The sequence below is a fragment of the Dasypus novemcinctus genome, chromosome 2, assembly GCF_030445035.2.
Source record: "Dasypus novemcinctus isolate mDasNov1 chromosome 2, mDasNov1.1.hap2, whole genome shotgun sequence".
Lineage (NCBI taxonomy): Eukaryota > Metazoa > Chordata > Mammalia > Cingulata > Dasypodidae > Dasypus > Dasypus novemcinctus.
The window spans coordinates 166,783,664-166,806,876 of NC_080674.1; the positions used below are offsets into that span (position 1 = coordinate 166,783,664).

Sequence of the window (23,213 nt, forward strand, 5' to 3'; positions counted from 1 at the left end):
AATAAACAATAGGTAGATGGGTGGTCAGGGAAAGTCCCTCTGATTAGACACATTTGAGCAGAGACCTGAAATGAGGAAGGATATGAGCCATGTTCATATTTGAGGAGAGTATGTGCCAAGCAGAGGAAGCTGTGTGCAAAGACATTGAGATGGGGGCCTGATTGGTGTGTTCAGGGACAAACGAGATAATGGATAAAGCTAGAACAATATGAACAAGGGAAAGAATATTCAGAGAGGTAGATGGAGAGGTATCAATGGGCTATAGGGCATTCTAGATGATGGTAAAGGCCAGCTTCAGCCCTGTCTGAGATGGTTACCATCTGTGGACTCTGAGCACACTTTGGGTTGCTGAGACTTAAAGTGTCTCCAACAGGAGGCTGTATTCTACTCCTCAAATCTGCTCTAAAGTGCATTCTCCCAAAGAAGACTTGTTTATTTTCATTTGAAGTCACTCTGCACATAAGGCCTACATTCCAAGGATCACTTTCAGCCAAATGTGCCATTTATAAAATTCTAACTCCTATGAGAAAAGACTGTGAAAGGCAGAGGGGAAAGCGAGGACACTAGTTAAGAGGCTCTTGCAAAATCTAGAGAAGAGATGGGAAGAGATGATAGTGACTTGGACCAGAGTGGTAGCACTAGATGTTCTAAGAAGTGCATTGATTACAAATAAATGTTGAAAGTATAGATGCCAGGATTTTCTGACATGTTGGATGTGGAGTATGAGATAAATAGAGAAATCAATGACTCCAGTGATTTTGGCCTGAGCAACTGTAAGAATGAGGTTGCAGTCTACTGAGATGGGCAAGGCTGTAAGATGAACATGGGCAGATGACAATGTGAGGGTCATCAGGATAGAGAAGGTAACCAGGCTAGAGCTCTGGTTAGGGTCACCTGAGAAGGGAGTGTAGTTCAAGATCAGAACCAATATATAACCCTGAGAATGAACTGCCAGTGAGATAAGAGAAGACTCAAGAGAGAGGTGTCCCAGTAACCAAGCATTAAAAATTTCAAGTTGGAGGAAATGATGATCTTTGTCAAGTACTGCTGAGACACTGAACCATTGGATGATGAAAATGTCAATTGAGAGTAAAAATAATCAGATATTAAAAGAAGCTTTGTTATCAAAGGTAGAGAAATAGGGCAGTAGCTGGAAATGTATTTAGGGATCAATAGAGATAATATAGCAAGTTTGTATTCTGATGAGAAAGATGTAAAAGAGAGGGGAAGTTGATGATATGGAAGAAAGGAGAAGCTAGCAAGATGATATTTGTAAGTAGATGAAAGAAGATCTCAAGTGAAGAATTTTAACCCTGGGAGCATGGTGAGCCCAGGCTTAGTGAAAGGAGAGTAGACAAAGTGTGTGAGAACAGATGCAGGTTGCAAACATATGGAAGTTTGCTTCTGATTGCTTACCTTTTTTGGGGGGATAGGGGGGTGAGGGAGTGGGTAATATGAAGCCAAAAAAAAAAAATCTAGTATCTCTAGACTCCTGATGAATAGGAGTGCAATTGCTTACAATATACTGGACCCTGAAAAATAGAAGTGATCAGTCTTTCCTGAATTCCTGCATAATCTTCTTGAGTCTTGAGTGCCTGGTAGTTCATCTCTAGAGTGGAATCACATTAGACAGTCAAGGGTAATTGAAAAGGAATTCCACTCTTTATTCTCCCATCTCTCAAAGAATATAACAGGGAACCAGCTGCACAGTCTACAATATCACATAGTAGCACCTCTGTCTTCTTCCAGCATTTAACCCTACCTGGTAGCTCATTCCCAAACCCACTCTCTTAATTGTTAGATCAAATTAGTCTCTCCTTTCAAGTTCTGTCTCCTATTTCTGAAATTTCTATAGAAAGGATAAAGCAGAGCAGCAAAGACAAATTCTGTTGGTAAGAGAACAGGATAAGATGCTAAATAGGCAAGGCCAAGTTTATTTTTTGGAAGACATGGGGAGAAAGGAAAGCTGTGAATACTCATTCATTAATAATTTTTGTCTTGTCACAACTATTGTCAAAGCCCTGATGGCAAGGTTGTCATAAAATCTATGGAGCCACTACTCTCTGCTTAGGGTTTACACTATATCCTGGGCTACAGGCTCAGAATTCACCATGATAAATCATCCTGTGGATGTTCAGTCTCCCCTTATCATAGTGTGTTTTACTACCTTTTCCCAAATTTTAAATGCAGCTTGTACTTTATACCAAATATAGAATCTCAGAGAAGGAATCTTGGCAGTCATTTTATCCAATGCTCCATCCCATTCTGAAATTATTCTTATAACTTTTCTGACTACTAACCATTTGGACTTTTGTAAACAGACTCATATGTAAACTTTCACCACATTGTGAAAAGTGTTACTTTATAACAAACTGAAATCTCTCCCTTCTACTTGTAAGTCTTGATTACCCCTCTGGATCCACAAAAATCAAACACATTCTTTCCATGAGGAACCAGTCATTTTGTTTTTTCCATCTAACCTACTAAATGTCCATTTGGCCTCTGAATCCCAAATACATCCACATTCAAAGTAAAAGCATTTAGCTAGTCTTGATTTGCTAGTAAATTAAGCATTCAAGGAAGAGAATTTATCTACTTGAAGTATAGTATCAAATATTCCTTTGCTTAGAGATGATTAAATGCTCCTTTAATGCAATCACTATCAAATCTAATGGAAAGTGTGGAGCTGGATAGAATTATATTTTTTAATGATTTCTCTCCCAGGACTGCTACATTCTTCCAGGAATGAAAGAGGAGCACTGTGATTATCCAAAATTGAGAGGCAAGATGAGAGAGAGAGGTTAAACTTTCATTCCATTGAGTTGTAATCACAGTCCTGCTTTATAATATCTTTCTTTCATCACATATTTATTCAATGACTCCAAGTTTCCAGTCACTGAGCTAGGTCCTAGGGTTTCAATGATAAGCACTCCTTCACTTAGTTAACAAATATTTAGTGTGGACCTACAAGGTGCTAGTATCATCCTGCCAATGGTATATAACAGTAAATAAAACATATGAATTGTGTAGCTAATAGTCTTGTGAGACAAAGAAATTTCCTCACAAATATATGTAAAATTGCAATAGTTACAAACACTATAAAGGGAAGACTCAGAATGCTGTATGAGCATGTACTAGGTGAAAACTGAGAAGCAAAATGATGAGGAGAGCCTTCCTTGAGGAAGTGATGGTTGAGTTGAGATTTAAAGATCCCTGGTAGTGGGGGAAAGCATTATGAGCAAATTTATGGTGGCAGGAATGTGGCATGTATGAGGGCTGAAGACAGGATGAAGGATTAGGATCAGAGATGAAGCCTGAAAGGTAGGGAGAATCCAGATAATACAGGGCTTAGTGGGCCATGCTAAGAATTTCCATCCTTACTCCATGAGTAGTGAGAAGCCACTGAAGTATTTTAAGACAGACGTATGTGCTATGATAAAATTTATATTTAGAAGAGATCATTCTTGCTGCAGTGAAGAATAGATTGGAGGAGACCATGGTGAAGAGAAATTTAGGAAGCTATTTCAAAGGTCCAAAAGAGAGATGTGAGTGCCTTGGACCAGGGTGAGAGCAGTGAGTGTGAAAAACAGATAAGTATCAACTAGAACCATAGATTGTGTTCAGTTGGCCTTCATAGAAATGGTCCTTCTCTGTAACACAGTCCTACCATGTCACTCTGTTTAAAGCTCTTCAGTGTGTCCTCATGAAGGAGCCCACATGCCTCACCTTGGCCAAAAAAGGTCCAATCTTTCATCCTTACACTCCTCTTCATTCAGAGAAAACTCCTGTGCTTACTCCACCTGGAAAAGTCTCCTCCTGATTTCCTCTTACTTTCTTGTTGAGAACCTTCCCTAAAGATCCTCCAAGTCCGGCTTAAGGACCTGCCTCCCTCCAAATTGGATTCTCATTCTACATCTCTTACAATAAATGCCTCCTGCTCTAATTTAATTGCCAGTTTACAGATTTGCCTTCCCCAGGGGAGTCAGTGTGATAAGCACTGATTTTAAAGATAGAGCACCCAAGTTCAAATCCAAGTTTTGGCCACATCCTACCTATGTGAACATGAGCAACCTACTCATCCTCTCAGTTGCAAAACAGGGATAATTATAGAATCTGTTCTGAAGATTAAGTGGTACCTTTTTAAATCCCCAGCACTGACTGCAATGACTAGCATACATCTAGAGCTCAATAAATATATTGAAAATGGATAGTCAGTATTCAATATTTGATAATATTGGTAAAGACAGCTGTTACAATGTAGATAGACCAATATTATCTTTTGGCCAATCAATTATTTAGCATATTTTGAACCCACAAACATGAATCTTCAAGTGCTTAAAATGACTTACAAGAATTAAGAATGTCTACAAAGTGGTATTTCCAGGAATGTGCTAGAAACTAAATTCTTAAGCATATTGAAAAGAATACAAACTGTGAAGTTAGATTTGGGTTTAGGTCCTGTCTCTGTACTTACCTGTCAGTTCTTAAGGATAAATTTCTTTTCATCTCTCTGTCTCATTTTCTACATGTATAAAGTAGGAGTAATAATAGTAATATTTATGGCATATTTTAAGTCATGGATATATATATAATTGTATGTATTAATTACCTACCATGGTGGTGAACAGGGAGAGTAATCAATGCCTTGTATTTTCCTTGAAATACCTTCCATCCTTGAGAGAAGTACTCTTTCCATGTAAAATACAGAAAGTATTATAGTTTGAGGAGATAAGAACAGGTGAAAGTTTCTTCTTCAATCCTATGAATATTAAACTGTTTAACTCCGTAATGTATAATAGCTAACATTTACTGAATATTAAAATATACCAGGCACTGTTTTAAGTGCCTTAATATTCATTATCTCATTTAATCCTCACAACAATCTGTCATATCAGTACTAATATCATCCTCATAATGCTGCTGGTCAGCCAAAGCTTGGACAAGTTTTTGAAGAAAACTAATAGATATTCTGAAACAGGGAAAATCAACTAAATGATAAATCCCAGAAGCATTTCTGAAACCCATGGTAGCCTAGAATGGGAAGGAGCTATTTCTCCTTTGCTCAGAAGTGGGCTCCTCACAGTAATGATATTTTGATACCTTCTCCCCTCCCAATTCCTGACCTATATAATAACCCATTCAGGGCAAAGTTACTGTAGTAGGTGAACATTTCACAGACTGGTGGAAACCTGGTTCTTCTTCATCCAACAGTCCCTGCATAAGGCTTTTTAACAATGATTGCTATCTTCCTATGGTTAGCCAAAAAAACCCTCGACATTTGCTGAAAGGTACAACAGCCTTTGTGTCTTCCTCCCCAGTTACCCCAGGATCCAATCACATTAATAAACATGCTCCAAAATCACCTGGGTCATAGAAACGTCCCTCCTATAACAGATTTGCAGCGTAACTGTTGGAAATTACCTGATGATTAATGTTGTCTAACCTAGAGAACTATATCACAGTGAGATTCAGGATCTATCGATAAATCTGACAATAATCCTCTATCTTGGTTTATATCAGTAATTAAAATAGTTCAGGAGGTAGCCCTTGAAACCTCTTATAAGCAAGATTTATCCCCACTGGAAGAGATTACAACCATATGTCACCATTCAAAAGGTAATTGGTGCATTTCATTAGTAAGTAATTGAAAAAAAAAAGATTTTAATGCCTTGCAAATAAATAATCTTGATCAACATTATTGTTAGCAGAAATATTGCATGTGTAACAAATTTGCTTTACATCAAAATATGGCATTATATATCATCCTTGGGTTTTCCTAAAAAGCTTTTATTTATTTTGCTGTTACTCTGAGTAAAAATGAGCACATTATTATACTATGATCTTTCCTTTGAGAACAAGACCTCCTCTCATGAATTGCCTTGGCAACAAGAACCTAGTTTATTCCATATTCCTTAATTGATCCCCCCCCACAGTCTGAACAGAAACAGTTCTAATCATGGGTCAGAGCATAGGCCTTAGGGGCAGAGGGGCTGGGGTCTGAGGCCTGTCACCTTTGCTGAATGAAGACAATAACAGAGCACATTTCTTAGGGTTGTACACAGCATTACATGAGATGGTACACAAAAAGGATTTTGACAAATGTCTGACACACAGGAAGTACCTAGTCAATATAATTATAATTATTATCACCATCCTATCTTTCAGTGTCTTTTAGCCCTCATTTTTAAGGAGACACATCCTGTTTTCTAGGGTGAGCTTTTATTTAAATATAATTTTAAAAGGGTAGTGTGAACAAGCATTCTTTCCATTTGTTATGTCATAAAATTAACAAGAACATGAAAGAAATGTGTAATATACTCAATACCAGCCATAGGAAGCACTAGAAAGGACTTCTAACTGCCTCAAAAACTCTGAAGTAAAAACATAAAAAATTATTCCCATAGATGTGTGACGATTAAAGCCATTACATTTTGTTCCTCAGTAAACTAAGGTTAAGAACAAAAGTCCCCAAAAGTCATCCATAGATTGAAATTGCACCTCTAACATGGAACCAACTGAAATATCAAAACAATGGTTAAAGAGAAGGAAGTTAAATTTCATTATGCACCTCCAACCATCACCCCATGGTTGATAGCTTTTCTCCACCTACCTTCATAACTGCATCATCGTCATAGAGTATTCTAGAGCCTGAGGTATGCCTTCAATCAGCATATATTCAATGACACCAAACAACCCAAAAAGGAGACTATTAGAATCATCATTACCTCTATTTTGTAGACAAGCAAACCGAGGCTCAGAAAAGGTAGGCACTTCTCCAGAATCACATAGCTACTAAGAGGCAGCTCAGACCCCAGATTGTGTGTATTGCTCATTCTTCTTTACGACGGAATCTGTGCTTCTTAAATTGGGGTATACGAAACCATAGTACAATCTTGACATTTCATCCCAGGGAAGGTTTTGCTCAGAGATTTTAGGTTAGGGTAAAAAAATCAATTATTTCACCAATCAGAAAATAAACAATTGTTTTTCTATTAAATAAGGGTATTTGATGTAGAACCCCAAATTAAATTCATTTAATTTTTTAAGCTGAAAACAAGAGACTTCAAAGAAACATGTACCCCAGACCCCCATAACAGATCTGTACTCATCATCTATGATAAGAAGTAATTTGAGAGAGTATTGAGAAGGCTGCTTTGAAGCCAGACAGTCCTGGTTACCTGAGTTCCAACTTTTTAAGTCAGTCACTGTGTGGCCTTGGGCAAGTCACCCCACCTTTATGAGTCCCATTTGCCAAAATGATCATTATTATACATGTATTTTAAAGCACTTCGCATGATCCACCAGCTAACCATATTGAGCCTGAGACCATTGGGCTCTCTCCACATCTCTTTCCAATACCATTTCAGACTTCCCATGCTATCATTTTACCTAACAGAGGTTCCTGGAATGGATTATACAAAATGGCAAAGTATGCAGGTTAGATGTGAACAAAATTATTTATTTCATGGCTAGACCAAAATAGAAATTTTCAATTAATATCAAATGGAAAACTGTTTACTTTCATCTTAAGTGGATAGTTATATTAATCAAAATGTCTTTCAACCTAAACAAGGTATTCTCTAAATTTTGATTGAAATTTCTCTGCCAGATTCCTAAAAATATTAGTTACTATAATATTTTCTTATTCTCATTAAATAAAGGCAGTTTTCAGGTAAAGCATGAGCTCTGCTGATATTGCTAGCTACTAGCGTGTGACCTTAGGCTTAATATCCCCAAGCCTAATTTTCCCCATTTTTAGGTGGTCATATTAATTAATAATAATAATATGACTTCTTCCTAGAATTGTTTCATTTAGAGTATCTAGTAGGTAGTAAGTGTGCAATTATTTTTAGCTGTAATTACTTTTTAAACAGTGTTTACAAAATTAAGCTTGAATGAAGTACAATTTGTTCCCACAGAGACATTAAATTCCATTTTTCAGCCTTCTTAGAGCTGTGTCATTTACTTATTTTGGTCCCCACAGACCTCTGCAACAACAAATAAGTAAATGCAGCATATTCTTTAGGATGATATAGAGAGATCATCATGGCCTCTTTGATCCCATGTAGGAGATCTCTTTCATTATAATCATGTAGCAGGCAATAAGCTCATTTAACCTTCAAAAATCTGTATGCTGATGAAAAATGTGAGGTAGAGGCACTTTTGAATTGCTAATCCTTCCCTCTCATTGTACTGTGAAGTGTACCCATGGCGACTACGGCAAGTTAGTGGCAGACCTAGTGACAAGAATCCAGACACCTAACTCCTAGTCCAGCACTGCTTCTGTTACAAAATACGACCCTCTGGGTCTGAATTGGCTTCCCATCCTGATCAAAATTAGAGATTTCATTTAGGAAAGAAATCCAAATAACCTTTTTTGAAGTTCTTAATTAAAATAACTGACAGCCTAGCTCTCTTCTACACATGGAATCAGGCTAGTTGCATGGGCCATTAAATGTTCTGAGAGTATTAGCGAATACTGGGAAAACTTGAAAGTTATTAATAGTATTAAGTGGAAATGTACATAATTTCTTTGATATCCAAATCATTTATTTAGTTTCTTATTCATACTGTAGAAAGAATTACCATGTGAAGAATGTGATGATTTGGGGCTGGTAGAATACTAGGAGGACTACAAAGAGAGTTCCTTTGAAAACCTCAATTGTAATGTCCATAGTTTTGTATGCAGTCACCTTGGAAACCTCAGGTTCTGAGAAACACATTTTACTACAAAATCCAAGTTTCTAATCACAGAAGTCATGTTAGACGGCTAAAGCCGTCTGATCAATTTTGACTTTTGGCAAAAATAATTGACAAATTCTATAGAGAATCTGTCAAGCTTTTCCCTCTCAAAGTAAATCTTGTAACAAACATATAGCAAGAAAGAAAAATGGACTTCTCTGGCCACTTGTCGTTGAAATTATTCTCTGTATTCAAGATCTTTGAAATGTCTGTCATGTGTTCACTCTGTACAGTGGGATGCCTCTTGTGGATGATGAAATGTTAAGAAAGCAAGAGAAGAGATTGAAAATGAGAACAAAAGAAATCATCAATTCTAACAGTTTAGGAAGGGTAATGAATAGATATTACTCATTTGTCTTTGCCATTTCCCCCTTTTATTCAAGGTCAAAAAGCATTTTTTAACACTTGATCCAATATGTAGGCCGAGATATTCTGCTGGTCTGAGTTGACCCTTTTATTCAAGGTCTCTTTCTAGCTGCATCAGCAGTTAGTGATTGGTAGTAATCCCTCAGTGCCAGGGAGGCTTATCCCCAGGAGTCATGTCCCACGCTGGGGGGAAGGTAATGTATTTACATGCTGAGTTTGGCTTAGAGATGACCACATTTGAGCAACAGGGAGACTCCGAGTGTGATGAGTGTGCCACAGTTATGAAGGAGGTTGTTTGTGTGGGAGGTGTGGGGTGGGGGGATAGGGGGTATACGGGAACCTCTTATACTTTTTAATGTAACTTTTTTTTGTGATGTATATATCTTCAAAAAAATACAATTTACCAAAATAATGAGGTGGGGGAGTGGGGTATATGGGAACCTCTTATGTTTTTTAATGTAACATTCTTTGTGATCTATTAACTTTAATTTAAAAAGTGTAAAAAATTAAAAAAAAAATAAAATAAACCTTTTTAACTAATGAAAAAATAGAAAGAGAGAGATATTACTGAATACTTATCAGGATGAATGCAATTATAAAAGCTATCACTTAGCGATGTGTGCCATGCACTTGACTAAGCCTTCACTGGCATTTGCACATCTAATTTTCAAAACAGTCCTGTAAGGAGACATGGTTATACCTATTGAACACAAGAAAGTCAAGCAAGCAGCAGCTAGAGGTGCTCAAACTCAAAATTCTGACTCTGGACCATTATTCTACCTTTCCTCCCAAGAAATTTAGATTAAAAGGTTATAAAGTGACATGAAATTTAAGCTAGAAGAAAGAATCAGGAATTTAAAAGATATGAGAGTTAGAAACCAGTCTAAATGTAAAAATTAAAATGTCATGTATTACATAGGGCAAAATGGTGCCTTGGCATCACAGAATGAAGTAGATTGGAGAAAAATGGATCAAAGATGGAGGAATGTTTTTTTCTAAGCTTAGTATGAAACACCAGTAATATGGCCACCAATTCTAATGTGATTAGATTTCAATCATACCCTTGAATTGTCCAGAATCATACCAACAAAGGGAAGGAGAAAATAAAAGATTTCTTTTTCATGGTTCTGGGCCTTGCTCAGAACATAGCAGAGTATAGTATTCAATGCTGGGTGGCATTTCCCAAGAAGGACATTGTTTCAATAAATACTTACTGAACACGAGGCAACATCTTTGATGCTGAGCATAAACCTAGCCAAATCACTGCCCTCACAGAACTTATTCTAAAGGAAAGGAGAGAGTAAAATAAGTAAACAGATTGCAATGAGTAAATTATTGCAAATTTGGCTTCAGTGACAGGAAGGAAATGTCCCAAAGTGATGGAAGAATTGTCAAGGAGGGCCCTTCGAAAGAAAGGACATTTGAGTGAGACTTGAAGGATGAGAAGGAAATAAACATCCCAAGAACAGAAAAGAAGGAGCAGGCCTGAGTACTCCAAGTACTCAGAACTTGCAGAGTCCTGAGATGAGAAAGATGAGTAGGTTTTCCAAAGAAATGAGAAAAGAGTAGCTCGGCTTGAGTGAGAAGAAGTAAAGGGGCCTACCATCTCCTTCAAGTAAGATGATGGGGACATCTCTTGACCTAGAGTCCACCCACTGGAGGAGCCTGAATGAAGGAAACCTCAGGGGCACCAGGATGCTTATCTTTATAAATTGGGAGTGCTTCCCTACAGAAGTTCTAGATGACATTGCAGGTTACAGAAAGACAGATTTTTGTTCCACATAGGGAACTACTTTCAGTAATGAGGACCAAAAACTATTATAATACATCCTGGGTAGGAATTAGGAGATGTCATCTACAACTCCCTAGGCATGTGGCCTAAGTCATGACATCCAGGCCCTCTGAACCTCTGTTGTCTCTTCTCACAAATGATGCTGGAGGTGAAAAGCACCCCACATGTATGGCATATAATATTATTCACTAATTGACCCATGAATCTAAATCTGTTATTGGAACCCAAAATGGACTTTCATTTGAAAACCCTATGCCACTGAGGTTCCTATGAATCAGGCTTTGTAAAAGCCTAACTCAGCAATACAGGATGAATTATAAGGGTTGCAGGAAAATGAGGTCAGAGAGAGCATTGTGAATTTTTAAGCTGAACACTAATTGGGCCACAGTGTTTAATGTGTTAGTAGCCAATACATTGCATTTAAAGTTGTCTAATATGCAAATCCCATTCACCATTACTTTACATTGATAGAAAGCAGGTTCTTCAAAATGGTTGGTGTTCCATTAATGTTTATTAAACAGCAGAAAAGAAATATGGGAGCGATTTTTTTTAAAGAAATAGAAATTTATCTTTGAACTCCTACAGAGTCAATGAGAACTAATGAATTTCAGATCAATGGGGAAATTAAGAAAAATAGACTCTTTAAAAGTTGCCATATATAATGCTGCTTTCTTAGGCAGATATAGACATATATACTCTTTTGAATAAGGAATCCTACTGATCTGCTAAAATTTTGTATACACAGCAATGCCATGTGCCCATGTAGTAGATACTGAGAATCATCATTCATCAAGTATATTTAATTTAGTTAACCTGTTTGCAACTTGGTTTACTTTCCCCCAGCCGCAATACCATAATCATGCTGTTCCTATCAGTGGAAGGGTAGGGTTCTGTATTAAAAGTTAACAAATCTGCAACACAATACACATAGATCTGCTAAATCAGTGGTCTTAAATCATCTAATGTAGAGAAATTTAAGCATATGTAGATGCCCAGACATTCTGATTTAATTTGTATGGAGTGTAGCCTGAGTGTCCACACTTTAAAAACTTCCCCAGGTATTTCTTACCACACTGAAATATCCAGGCTATCGGCTTAGCCAATCTAAGGACTCATTACGTGCAGTGACTTTGAGTGACCAAGTGATTTCAACATCACCATTCCAACCAGTTTTTTCTTAAATTATTTCCCTTTCAAGCAGAACTTTCTCTGATTTATTTTTTCTCAAACTTCTAACATACACAATAATCCCAGGTGTTGGTCTTGATATGAATTTCTGCTGTTTCCTAGGAAAGATCAGAGATAACCCTCTTCCATTTCAGTTATCACATATATTACTCAGTTTTTATGATGTTCTGAAGGTCGCTCCCCAAAGTAACAAAAGCCATTGTCTCCATTCTGGGAGGATGGGAAGAAAATATGATCTAAAACCTTGTCTAGGTTTGGGAGTGATTAATGTAGATTCTTATGATGAAGGAAATGAAAACGAGAAATCTGGATAAGTAATCACTGTTTCAACAAAAACAATTTCAACAAAAAATGAGCCTGAAACAGAGAGAACAAACTGATAATGCCAACAGCAAATAAATTATTCCCTGAGATTTTAAAAACAGACTTTGTGATAGCATTTAAAGTTTTGTGGGTTTTTGATTCATGAGACTTCCATGTTGTACAGGTACTTGAAATGGAATCTGCACAGAGAAGGAAAGGTTTCAAATGAATGCAGAAATGTGCCAGGAAATGATGGTCTGGTAGAGAAATATCTCTCCAGGGCTACATAAACATGAGAGACACCACCAATTTTCTCCTTGTCATATTCCCTGGGCCAAAGTCTATACTTTTTCAAACTGGTACTGTGAAACCACCTCAGAGGGTGATAAACAGAGCCTGGGCACTATGGAATTCTGGTCAGGACTTTGCCTCATCTCTAACTGTGGGATGAGACCATTTCAGAGGATATGTTTACCTGACCAGAATGCAACCTACATCCTGAATTGGCTAAGAGAACAAGTTCCTGGAGTGTACCATCCTAGTCTCACCAGTCAGAAAGAGGTAGCAGAGCATTGAATATGATCATGTTTTCATATATTTATTTTGAGTTTCTATATACACAATATCATTAACTCAGCAACACGGATCAACCAAACATGATCAACTAACCAAGAACAAACATATCTCCTACTTTTCTGCATGTCCCATTTCTTAACATCTCCCCTTGAATTCGCATGATCTCCACTTCAAAACATCTAAAACTGAGCTCACAATTTCTATCCAGCCCTATTCTACTTGCATGCTTCCTTATCTCAATGATTAACTCCCACCAAATACCAGTTATAAAATTCAAAATACTTGATTTCATCCTTGATTCATTCCATCATCAAATCCAAGTCACTGTCTTGTTGTGCCTGGATGACGACAGATTCCTAGCTCCTCTCCTTGCAGTCCTCTTGCCCACACTTATCTACTCTCCAACCTGTGGCCAGAGTCCTTTTTACAACATAGAAATGAGATTGTTTTGCCCATCATCACACTCTCCCCCCCCCCAATATCATCACTACTTACTGTCTCATCATATTCTGGAAAGCCATGCCTGCCTTACCCCTTATTAAATATCACACAGTCTCTATGGATTGGCTTTCAATTTCTTTAACCTACAAAATTATTTTCCTCCTAAAAGTCTTCATGCCTGCTATTCCCACTGCTTATAATGTGCCTCTTTTACCAGGCTAACTTCTTTTCATCTTTCAGATGTCAGCATCAGCTTTCCCCGCATTCAGATCCCTACTACAAGCTCTTATAAGCCCCTGTACTTGTCTATCAAGTACTCCTCACCACCATCAACAAATAGTTGCTTAATGTATCTCATCCTCAATAGTGTGTACACTCACTAGGACAGGATTAATTCTATCTTGTTTACATCTGTAGCCCAAGTATTTTGCACATACATAAATCAATAAATGTTTGTTGACCAAACAAATGAGCCAATTCCTAATGATCTATACAACAAATCCAGTCTCTTCCTGAGAGATACTTCCTTCTCTGTGTCCTCTTAGGTCTGCTATGATAAATATTTATTAAATAAATCAACAAGTTCTATACTGAGAATGAAGGATTGATTTAAAAGAGTTTTTTGTGGTGGTTTGGTTTGCCTTTCACAAAATCGAACCTTGAAATTATTTTGCTTTAGAGGACAGAATATCACTACTTTTCTGAGAGAAATGGCCTTCAAATGAAAATATCCAATCCATTTCATAAATCTTTAGAGCAGAACCCTAGAATATTCTGCAGAGATGGTTCAGCTCAAAATTTTAAAGGTAGATCTCTCAAAGCTCAGAAGCTTCATTTGTAAAATTTAAATACCTACTGCGACTTGAGTGGCTTGAATTTAAAGTAATCTTGCTTGACTTAAAAGTAGAACCTATGTAATTAGAAAAGTCCAAGTTTCCCCTCACAAATTTGCAGACTCTTATTTTATTTCAACCAATTTCTGTATTACAAGTTGAAATTGATTCCACTGGGTGCAGAGTGTTCAAGTCAGTCATTTAAAACAGGGATGACATGGTGTGGTGGATTTGCAACTTTTTTCCCCCAGAATTCCCTTCCTTAAGTTAGCATAGCCTCATGAAGTTTGGTTGGTGGAAGTGAAGCATCAGCCATTCTCCCTTTACACTGGGAGGTTGGTACAGGGTACCAGGCACTGTTGCTGCTCACCTGTTGGCTTACCTTGTTCAGGTGGGGCAATATCCAGGTCTTTATCTTCTCCAGCTTCCACCAGATCTTCCTTCAGCTTCTCCAATTCCTAGGCCAGGTACAGGCTTAGTTTCATAAAGAGGGGCAGCATCTTCTACTGCAGCAACCCCACACCACTGAATTGGAGACTAGGATATAGTGAGAGACTTCACAGGTCCCAGTCTACCTTGGTGGGTTCCAGTTCATCACTGCACAGCCCCAGTTCACATCCTTCTTCTGCCATTGCTTGCCTTGCTGGCTTCAGGCTATAGCATCAGATATAAAAGAAAGCAGCCTTACATAGAATGTTTAGCCAGGTCCCACGATTGTATAAGGTTGAGTCCTTATAATGAACTTACATATATTCCACTTAAAGAGGTTTTCTATGATTGAACAGTATCTATAAAATTCTAGAGTTTTCTAGAAAACTGGCAGCTTTTCTAGAAAACTAGGGCCAGATTAGTCTCTTAGAAAGTTGTCACCACCAAGATTTAAAGAAAAAGAATGAATGCCAACCTTTATAGATTAGGTAATTTCATAATATTCTTTAAAAAACACAGAAATCTGAACCTGTAATCCAAACAGTATTATACTGTAATTGCCCTAACCAGCCTGCCCCTGAAAACAACTAAAGCTACTGAATAGGGAAACGGACTTGGTCCAATGGATAGGGCGTCCACCTACCACATGGGAGGTCCACAGTTCAAATCCCGGGCCTCCTTGATCCATGTGGAGCTGGCGCATGGGCAGTGCTGATACGCACAAGGAGTGCCATGCCACGCAGGGGTATCCCCTGCGTAGAAGAGCCCCACGCGCAAGGAGTGCACCCTGTAAGGAGTGTGCCCATAAGGAGAGCCGCCCAGCACAAAAGAACATGCAGCCTGCCCAAGAATGGTACCGCATACACAGAGAGCTGACACAACAAGAAGACGCAACAAAAAGAAATACAGATTCCCAGTGCTGCTGATAAGGATAGAAGCGGTCACAGAGGAACACACAGCAAATGGTCACAGAGAGCAGACAACTGGCGGGGGGGAGGGAAGGGGAAATAAATAAATAAATAAATAAATAAATAAATAGCTACTGAATAAAGTATGTTTTTAAAAAATATTTTAAATACATTGATGAGCTAGAAATTAGGACTATTCAGAATACAAAAACTAAAATAAAATGGGAACCCAGAAAAGTAAGCTCAGCATTGAGGCCAACGTTAACGTTACAGATTTTGTTCAACTAAGATGAAATTCAGCTTCAGTTGTCACTGGCCTAGTGAGACATGAAAACAAAACAAATCTCCAGGCCCACATGAAATGGGGGATCTAATGAGAGTTTCCATGGGTGAAATTGGGACTACAAAGTACCACATCCTAAGTGTAAATGTGAACTAGAACTCAAACTAATTCATCTTTAAGAACTTTCTACTCAGAGAACTGTAAGGAAACGTGCCTGTATTGCAGTGAACGGAAAGAAAAGAAAAAGATGTCTGCTGGGCTTGGGGAACTTCAAATTGGCCCTAACTCTGGTTTGCAGCCTGAATGCATATCACCTCCGTGTTCCTAAAAGCCTCAAGCGAAGAAATTAGTTCACATGGACCCCAAACAATGGTGGAATCAAATGTAAATGTGCTCTAGAGAAAACCAGCTTAAATGCAGGCCTCAAATAATTCCTGCAGATAAGATAAGAATAAAAACTTACACTGAAGAAGTACAAAACACATCAAGAAACAAAGCACCATGAGAATGGAGCAAGCAGGAGGAAAAGGCAGTCAATTTAGACCCACTGAGGCTGCAGATTGGGGATTTATCAAAGAGAGAATATAAAATAAGTGTATTTACTATGGCTGTGAAGGTAAAGAATACATTGAAGGATTAAAGAGTAAAGAGGTAATAATGGCTAAGAAATTAGAAAATGAAGAAAAAATTTCTACAAAATATGTCAAAAAGAAAAATTCCAGTGGTTGTGACTAAATATAAATGAGAAAAATAAATGAACATGATCTGAAGAATTATCCAGAAGGCAGTTTAAGGAGAGTGAGAATATCTAATCCAAGTTGCAGAATGAGAAAAGTGAGCGAATGGAACAAAAATAATTTGCAAAAGCACATTAGCTAAGCATTGTCCAGAGTGGCAAAAGACACAAAATCAAGCATTCAGAAAACCCAGAAAGATAAAAGCATAATAAATAAAACGAAATCTAATTTTAGATGTATCATAAAAACACCACAGAACATCAAAGACAAAAGTCAGAAGAGAAAAGACTGCAATTGAACTCGTGGAATTGAAGTTAGACTGAGAGCTGACTTCATAATCACAAAAATGGGAACAAAGACACAGAGGAATACTATCTCCAACTGGAGAGAGAAAATAGCTGACAACAGAGAGTGGCACATCCAACCAGAAGCCCTTTCACAAAGGAATGCAAATTAAAGACTGATTTCAGAAAAAAAGAAAAATGAGGGCTCACTCTTAGAACACCTTTACCAAAAAAAAAGGATTTTTTGATGCCTGAAAATAAATATTGCATGAAGAGTAATTTTGCAGGATTAAAGAAAGAATACAGAACCAGACTACTTAACAATGATAGCACATATAGCAGGAGTAGTACATTAAACTGTTAGATAAATTTTGGGGAGACTCGATATCCTACCAATATTAAGTCTTCCATAGAGTTTCATTTTTAATCTATGGATTCAGCACACTCCCAATCAGATACCAGCAGTCTCTTTTTGGTAGATATTGAAAAGTTGATTCTAAAATTTACATGGAAAAGCAAAGGATCTAGAAGAGCTAACACAATCTGTCCCTTTTTGCTAATGTTAGAGGATTCACACTACCTGACTTTAAGGCTTATTTTCAAATTCCAGTGACCAAGACAGTGTGGCATTAACATGAGGCTTTACGAAAGAGAGTCTAGAAATAGATTGGCAATTATATATTTAATTGACTTTCAACAAATTTTGAAAATGCTATTCAATGGGGAAAGGAATACCTTTTCAATAAATAGTGCTAGAAGAACTGGATAAACCTATGGCAGAAAATGAACTGCAGCACTAATTTAAACAATTAATTTGAATCATAAACTTAAATATAAAAGCTAAAAGTATAAAGTCTCTAGAGGAAAACAGGGAGGACTATCTTTGTAACCCTTGGGTAGGCAGTGGTTTATCAGAAAATGCACAAAAAGTACTAAACATAAAATATATTAATATATATCAATAATGTACTCATATGAAAAATAATTTTTACCCAGAACATATAATAAATCAGTAACAAAAATATAAACAAGGAGCAGATGTGGCTTAAGTGGTTGAGTGCCTGCTTCCCACTGGAAGGTCCTGGGTTAGGTTCCTGGTGCCTCCTAAAACCAAAAACAAACAACAAGCAAACAAATGAAAAAAACAACTCAGGGGAGTCAATGTGGCTCAGTGGTTGAGCACCAGCTTCCCACTTAGTGATTCTGGGTTCAATCCCCAGACCCGGTACCTAAAAAAAAGAAAAAAACATTTAAACAGGCCCTTACCAAAAGAACATATTTGAATGGCAGTAAGCACATGAAAAGTTACTCAATATCATTAGTAATCATGGAAATGTAAATTAAAATCATTATAATTTACCATTTTATAGCTATAATTAAAAAGATTGTCAACATCCACTTTGGTAATAGGAATATAAAATCATACAACTATCATGGAAAACAGTTTGACAGCTTCTTACTATGTATTTATTGCTGTTTAACATAATATACTGTCTTAGCTACTTAAAACAGTGGGCATCTATTATCTCATAGTTTCTGTGGGTCATTAATCCCACAGACTTAGTTGATGCCCCTGACTCAAGATCTCTTATGAAGTTGCATTTAAGCTGTTGGCTCAAGTTGTGCTCTCATTTGAATGCTTGGGTGGAAGGGATCCACTTCCAAGCTTAGTCTCATGGCTTCTAGAAGGACCTTAGTTCCTCATGGACTAATGACTTCCCTTGATTTCTTGGGTTTCTCCATAGAGCAACTCTCAACACAGCAGCTCTCAGAGTGAGTGAATGAGAAAGGGAACCCAAGATCAAATACACAGTCTTCTGTAACTTAATCCCAGAAGTCACATGCCATTGTGTTTGCCATATTATATTTATATAGAAGAAAGTTCCTGTGTCCAGCCCCCATTAAGGGGAAGTAATTGCATAACAGAATGAATACCAGGAGGTAGGGATCCTTGGAAACCACCTTAGATGCAGCCTACCATGCTTGTTAATCAACCATACAGGATAGATTACCTGTCCTGTAACCTAGAATTTCCATTCCTAGGTAATTAAGAGAAATGAAAACTTTGCCTTCAAAAAGCCTTAAATAAGAATTTCATAGCAGCTTTATCCCTAGTAGCCCCAAACTGGAAGCAACCAGGAGACTGCTCTTGCTAGCAGGAGATATGAATAAATAAATCATGGTCTTTTAATGCAATGAAATAGTACTTACCAAAAAAAGAATGCACAACTGGTGCATGCAACCTTATGGAAGACTCTCAAAAGTTTCAAACACCATGAAAGAGCATAGGCTGTGATCCTATTTATATGAAGTCTAAAAATAGGCAAAACTAATCAATGGTGATAGAAATCAGAAGAGTGGTTACTCTTTAGGGAGTAAAGTATGATTGCAAAGAAGCACAAGGGAACTTTACAGGCTGGTGGAGATGTTTGATGGTGTGGTGATTACATGAAAATACATCTTTACTGAAATTCATCAACTTGTACAAAAAGGAGCCCTGAATTTCACTATATGTAAATTTTACCTCAATAAAAGGTCATCTGGAACAGAAAAACATATCCTGCTATATAAGACAAATTTAAACATAATCTTACAGAATGATATCTTAAAGTATTGAAAAATATATCAGAGGAAAATACTAACTCAAGGAGAGTGGAAATGATGATACTAATATCAGGCAAAATGGATTTAAAGGCAAAAATCCTTACAAGAAATGAAGAAGATCACTGTGTGCTGATAAGATAAGGAAGAGAGGTACAATTCAAAATTGGTATGTATCTAATAACATAATTCAAGATCAACATACAAGATCAAGTAGATTAAAATAGAGATGTAAAAATTTGAACAGTACAGTTAAATATCTTGAATTAATAAACATAATGAAAATGGCATTAACAATTGTAAAACACATTCTTTTCAGACATGTAATATTCATAAAAATTGACACATTTTGGGCCAAAAAGCCAGTCTGAACAATTTTTAAGCAATTGGTTGTAAACAAAAAACATCCTCCAGCTACCGTAGGGTTAAGTCCAATATCAATGAATAAAATATAACTAGATCATCTTATATGTTTAGAAATTAGGAAAAACCCTTTTATAGAACTCAAAGACTATAGGAGAAATCATACTGAAATTAGAAAATATTTATACCTATATTATAAATTCTCCTTTGGGATGCTATCAAATGAATACTTAGAGAAAACCACAGAACTTTGAATATATTTTTTAAAAAGGAAAGGTGAAAAAAAGCAAATTTTACATTTAGAATGGCTGTAGAACTATCAAAAACAAGGAGGAGTTTAAGAACTCACTTATAAAAACAGGTGCAAAATCTACCAAAAAATATTAGCAAACAGGGAAGCTGCCATGGCTCAACTGATAGAGCACCTGCCTACCATTTCAAGGGTCTAGGGTTCTATACCCAGGGCCTCCTGGCCCATGTGGTAAGCTGGCCCACAAGCAGTGCTGACACATGCAAGGAGTGTGCCCAGAAAGGAGAGCTGCCCCACATGAAAAAAGCATAGCCTGCCCAGGACTGGTGCTGCACACACGGAGAGCTGATGCAGCAAGATGGCACAACAACAATACCTGTGCCACCTGATAATACAAGCAGTCAGAAGAACCCACAGTAAATGGACACAGAGCAGACAATAAGGCAGAAGGGGAGAGAAATAAATTAATAATCAAATCTTTAAAAAAAAAAAGTTAGCAAACAGTTCCAGAAATATATATGTATTTCCAGAATTTGAAATAAATACATGATACATCATGAAAAACTCTGGTTAATCCTAAATCACAGGACTGGGTTATCATTGGAAAATTAAAATAATCTACCACATGTATTAAGGATAAATATCATTTTCTCAACAGATAAACAATAAAATAGTATTTGATAAAATTCACATTACTTAAAGACAGAAAAGCTTAGCAAAATAAGCATAACTCCCTTTTCTGAATAAAAGTTATTATCTGGTGTGGGGAGAGAAAGCACTAGAGCAAAATTCATCATTAAGAAGAGTATATTGTTGGAAGGTTTCTCTTTAAGGTCAGGAAGACACAAAACTGCCTTTTCCCTCCTTCTAGTCAATGCTGCATTGGACAGCCCTAGACAGTACAGTACCAAAAGAAAAAGAAGCAGTATAAGAAATAAAAATATATAAAACTGTCAAAAGAATGAGTACCTATAAGGAAAACTTAAATTAATCTTGTAAGAGGTTGAATTGTGCCCTCCCCTCAAAATACCGAAGTCTTAATCCCCTCAGAATGTGTCCTTATGTGGAAATTAAGGTTATACAGATGGAATTAGTCAAGGTAAAATGAGGTCCCTTAATCCACTATGACTGGTATCCTTAAAAGTAGAGGAAAAGAGACAGAGAGAGAGGGGAAATTACCATGTGAAGATGGAAGAGGCAAAGTGATGTATCTATAAGCCAATGGTGATCAGAATTGCCAGCAAATGCCAGAAACTAGAAGAGGCAGAGAGAGATTTTTCCCTGTTGGATTCAGATGGAGCATGACTCTGCTGACAACTTGATCTTGTACTTTCAGTCTCTGGAGTTATGACATTAATAAATTTCTGTTGTATTAAGTCATCTAGTTCATGATATTTTGTTCCAGTAGCCCTAGGAAACACAGATTATGAAAAATAAGATAATTTACTTAGGTGTTGACAGTATGGTCAACATGAAAAAAACAAAAAAAAACAATTACATATCTATACTCAAGGAAAAAGGAATAAGAGGAAATGCTTTTTTAAAAATCACATTTTCAGTAGCCACAAAAGATATGAAATATCCACATACAGAACATTATTAAACTCTACTGAAATTCACTACAGAAAACATAACTAGAGACAGGTACAATGTTCATGGATTGAAGGCTCAGAATCACATAAATTCAATCAAAATTACAACAGGTTTTCCTTGTGAAACTTGACAAGTCAATTGTAAAGTTATGTGGAAGACCAAGAATAGCTAAAACTTACTTAAAGAAGATGGGAGGACTTGCCTTATAAGATGCTCTCTAACCTCTGTCTTGTGCATATTTCAGATTGGAGTCCCCAACTCGGTCTCTGGTGATGGAAGCCCCAAAAGGAGTAGAAATAAATGCAGAAGCCGGCAATATGGAAGCCACCTGCAGAACAGAGCTGAGACTGGAGTCCAAAGATGGAGAGGTAGGGGGGATGAAAGAGGTCCAGAGAGACACAGCACCAACAAGTCCACCTTTCCTCAAACTGGTTTGACTCCTACTTTGCACTGAGGCTAACCCTCTGCTATAACAATAAAGGAGCCAACCCAAAATTTTATTTTCCAGAACAAATGTCCAATACCTTCATTATAAGCCAAATCCACAACATAAAAAGTTATGATTCATTATTTGTAAAGTGTTGAGATAATAGCATATACTGCAAGAAAAGAACTATATAGTATAAAAATGAAAGTCATTTCCAAAATTCTTCTCTTATCACCAAAATTCTTCTAAGATTTGGTTAGCTGGCATAATTTAGCCATCTCTCTGACTAAATATGAACTTAATTTACCTGTAGTCATTTTTAAAACTTTATTATATGTTTCTAGTTTCATTGGGAATGGAGCGTCATAGCCAACAGCTAACCCAAACCAGAACAAGCTGAAACTTAAATAGATTAAGACTAGGCAACAAGAAGATGAAGAATTATATATATTCATTTTCTCACTCCAATAATACCCTAGTTTGACAGACAGGATAGCTGCTGATGTTTTTATAAGCAAGATGAGTCAAATCTCCAAAGTAAATATGAAACAACCACAAACTTATTTAAAAATAAAACAGGACAGAAAAAAAAACAGTATTACTTTTTTAAAAACAAAACTCTGTAGCACCTTTTTTATCTTCTTCGTGGTTATCAGTTACTACCTGCCTCTGTATACCAAACCAGCCTTTTGATTCATTTGCCACTTGTTATAATTGTTTTTAAAACAGTTAATCAGAGCATACGGGTGATAAACTCCAAACCATGTACTTCTACAAATAGTGACTACATCGTATATGCAGTTTATGGCTCTAAGAATTTGGTCTCTGGAAGAATCAGTTATAATCATAAATCTATTATAAATCTAATAGCACCTTCTAACACTGCTCACTTTTTAGGCTAGTATGTCTCAAAGTATATATATTCTTTAAAACATCAGCCCTGTAAATTGTCCTACTCTTCTGCAAAATGCCAGTTTAACAGGGTATTTCTTTTTTGCTAGAATATAAGCTCCACGAATGTAGAGACTTTATCTGCCTCATCCATCTCTGAATTCCCAGTGTCTAGAACACTCAACCCATATTAAGTGCTCACTAGA

The 23,213-nt window shown here is 36.9% G+C and overlaps 1 protein-coding gene and 1 long non-coding RNA gene across 3 annotated transcripts in view; one reads left to right on the forward strand and one right to left on the reverse strand.

Moving 5' to 3' along the window:
* The window catches only part of LOC111766038 (uncharacterized), a 40,141-nt gene extending 24,052 nt beyond the window's left edge, over positions 1-16,089 (reverse strand). Inside the window, exons 1-2 of the long non-coding RNA XR_011646987.1 lie at positions 14,624-16,089; positions 4,614-4,688 (exon numbers count right to left, since the gene is read on the reverse strand). This is a non-coding gene — a long non-coding RNA (uncharacterized lncRNA). The remainder of the gene's footprint in view (positions 1-4,613; positions 4,689-14,623) is intronic.
* SGCD (sarcoglycan delta) overlaps positions 1-23,213 on the forward strand; it is a 482,630-nt gene that overhangs the window by 450,621 nt on the left and 8,796 nt on the right. For both annotated transcript variants that reach the window (XM_058281332.1, XM_004466363.5), the window contains exon 7: positions 21,934-22,057. In XM_058281332.1, coding sequence (XP_058137315.1) covers positions 21,934-22,057 — 124 coding nt within the window. The remainder of the gene's footprint in view (positions 1-21,933; positions 22,058-23,213) is intronic.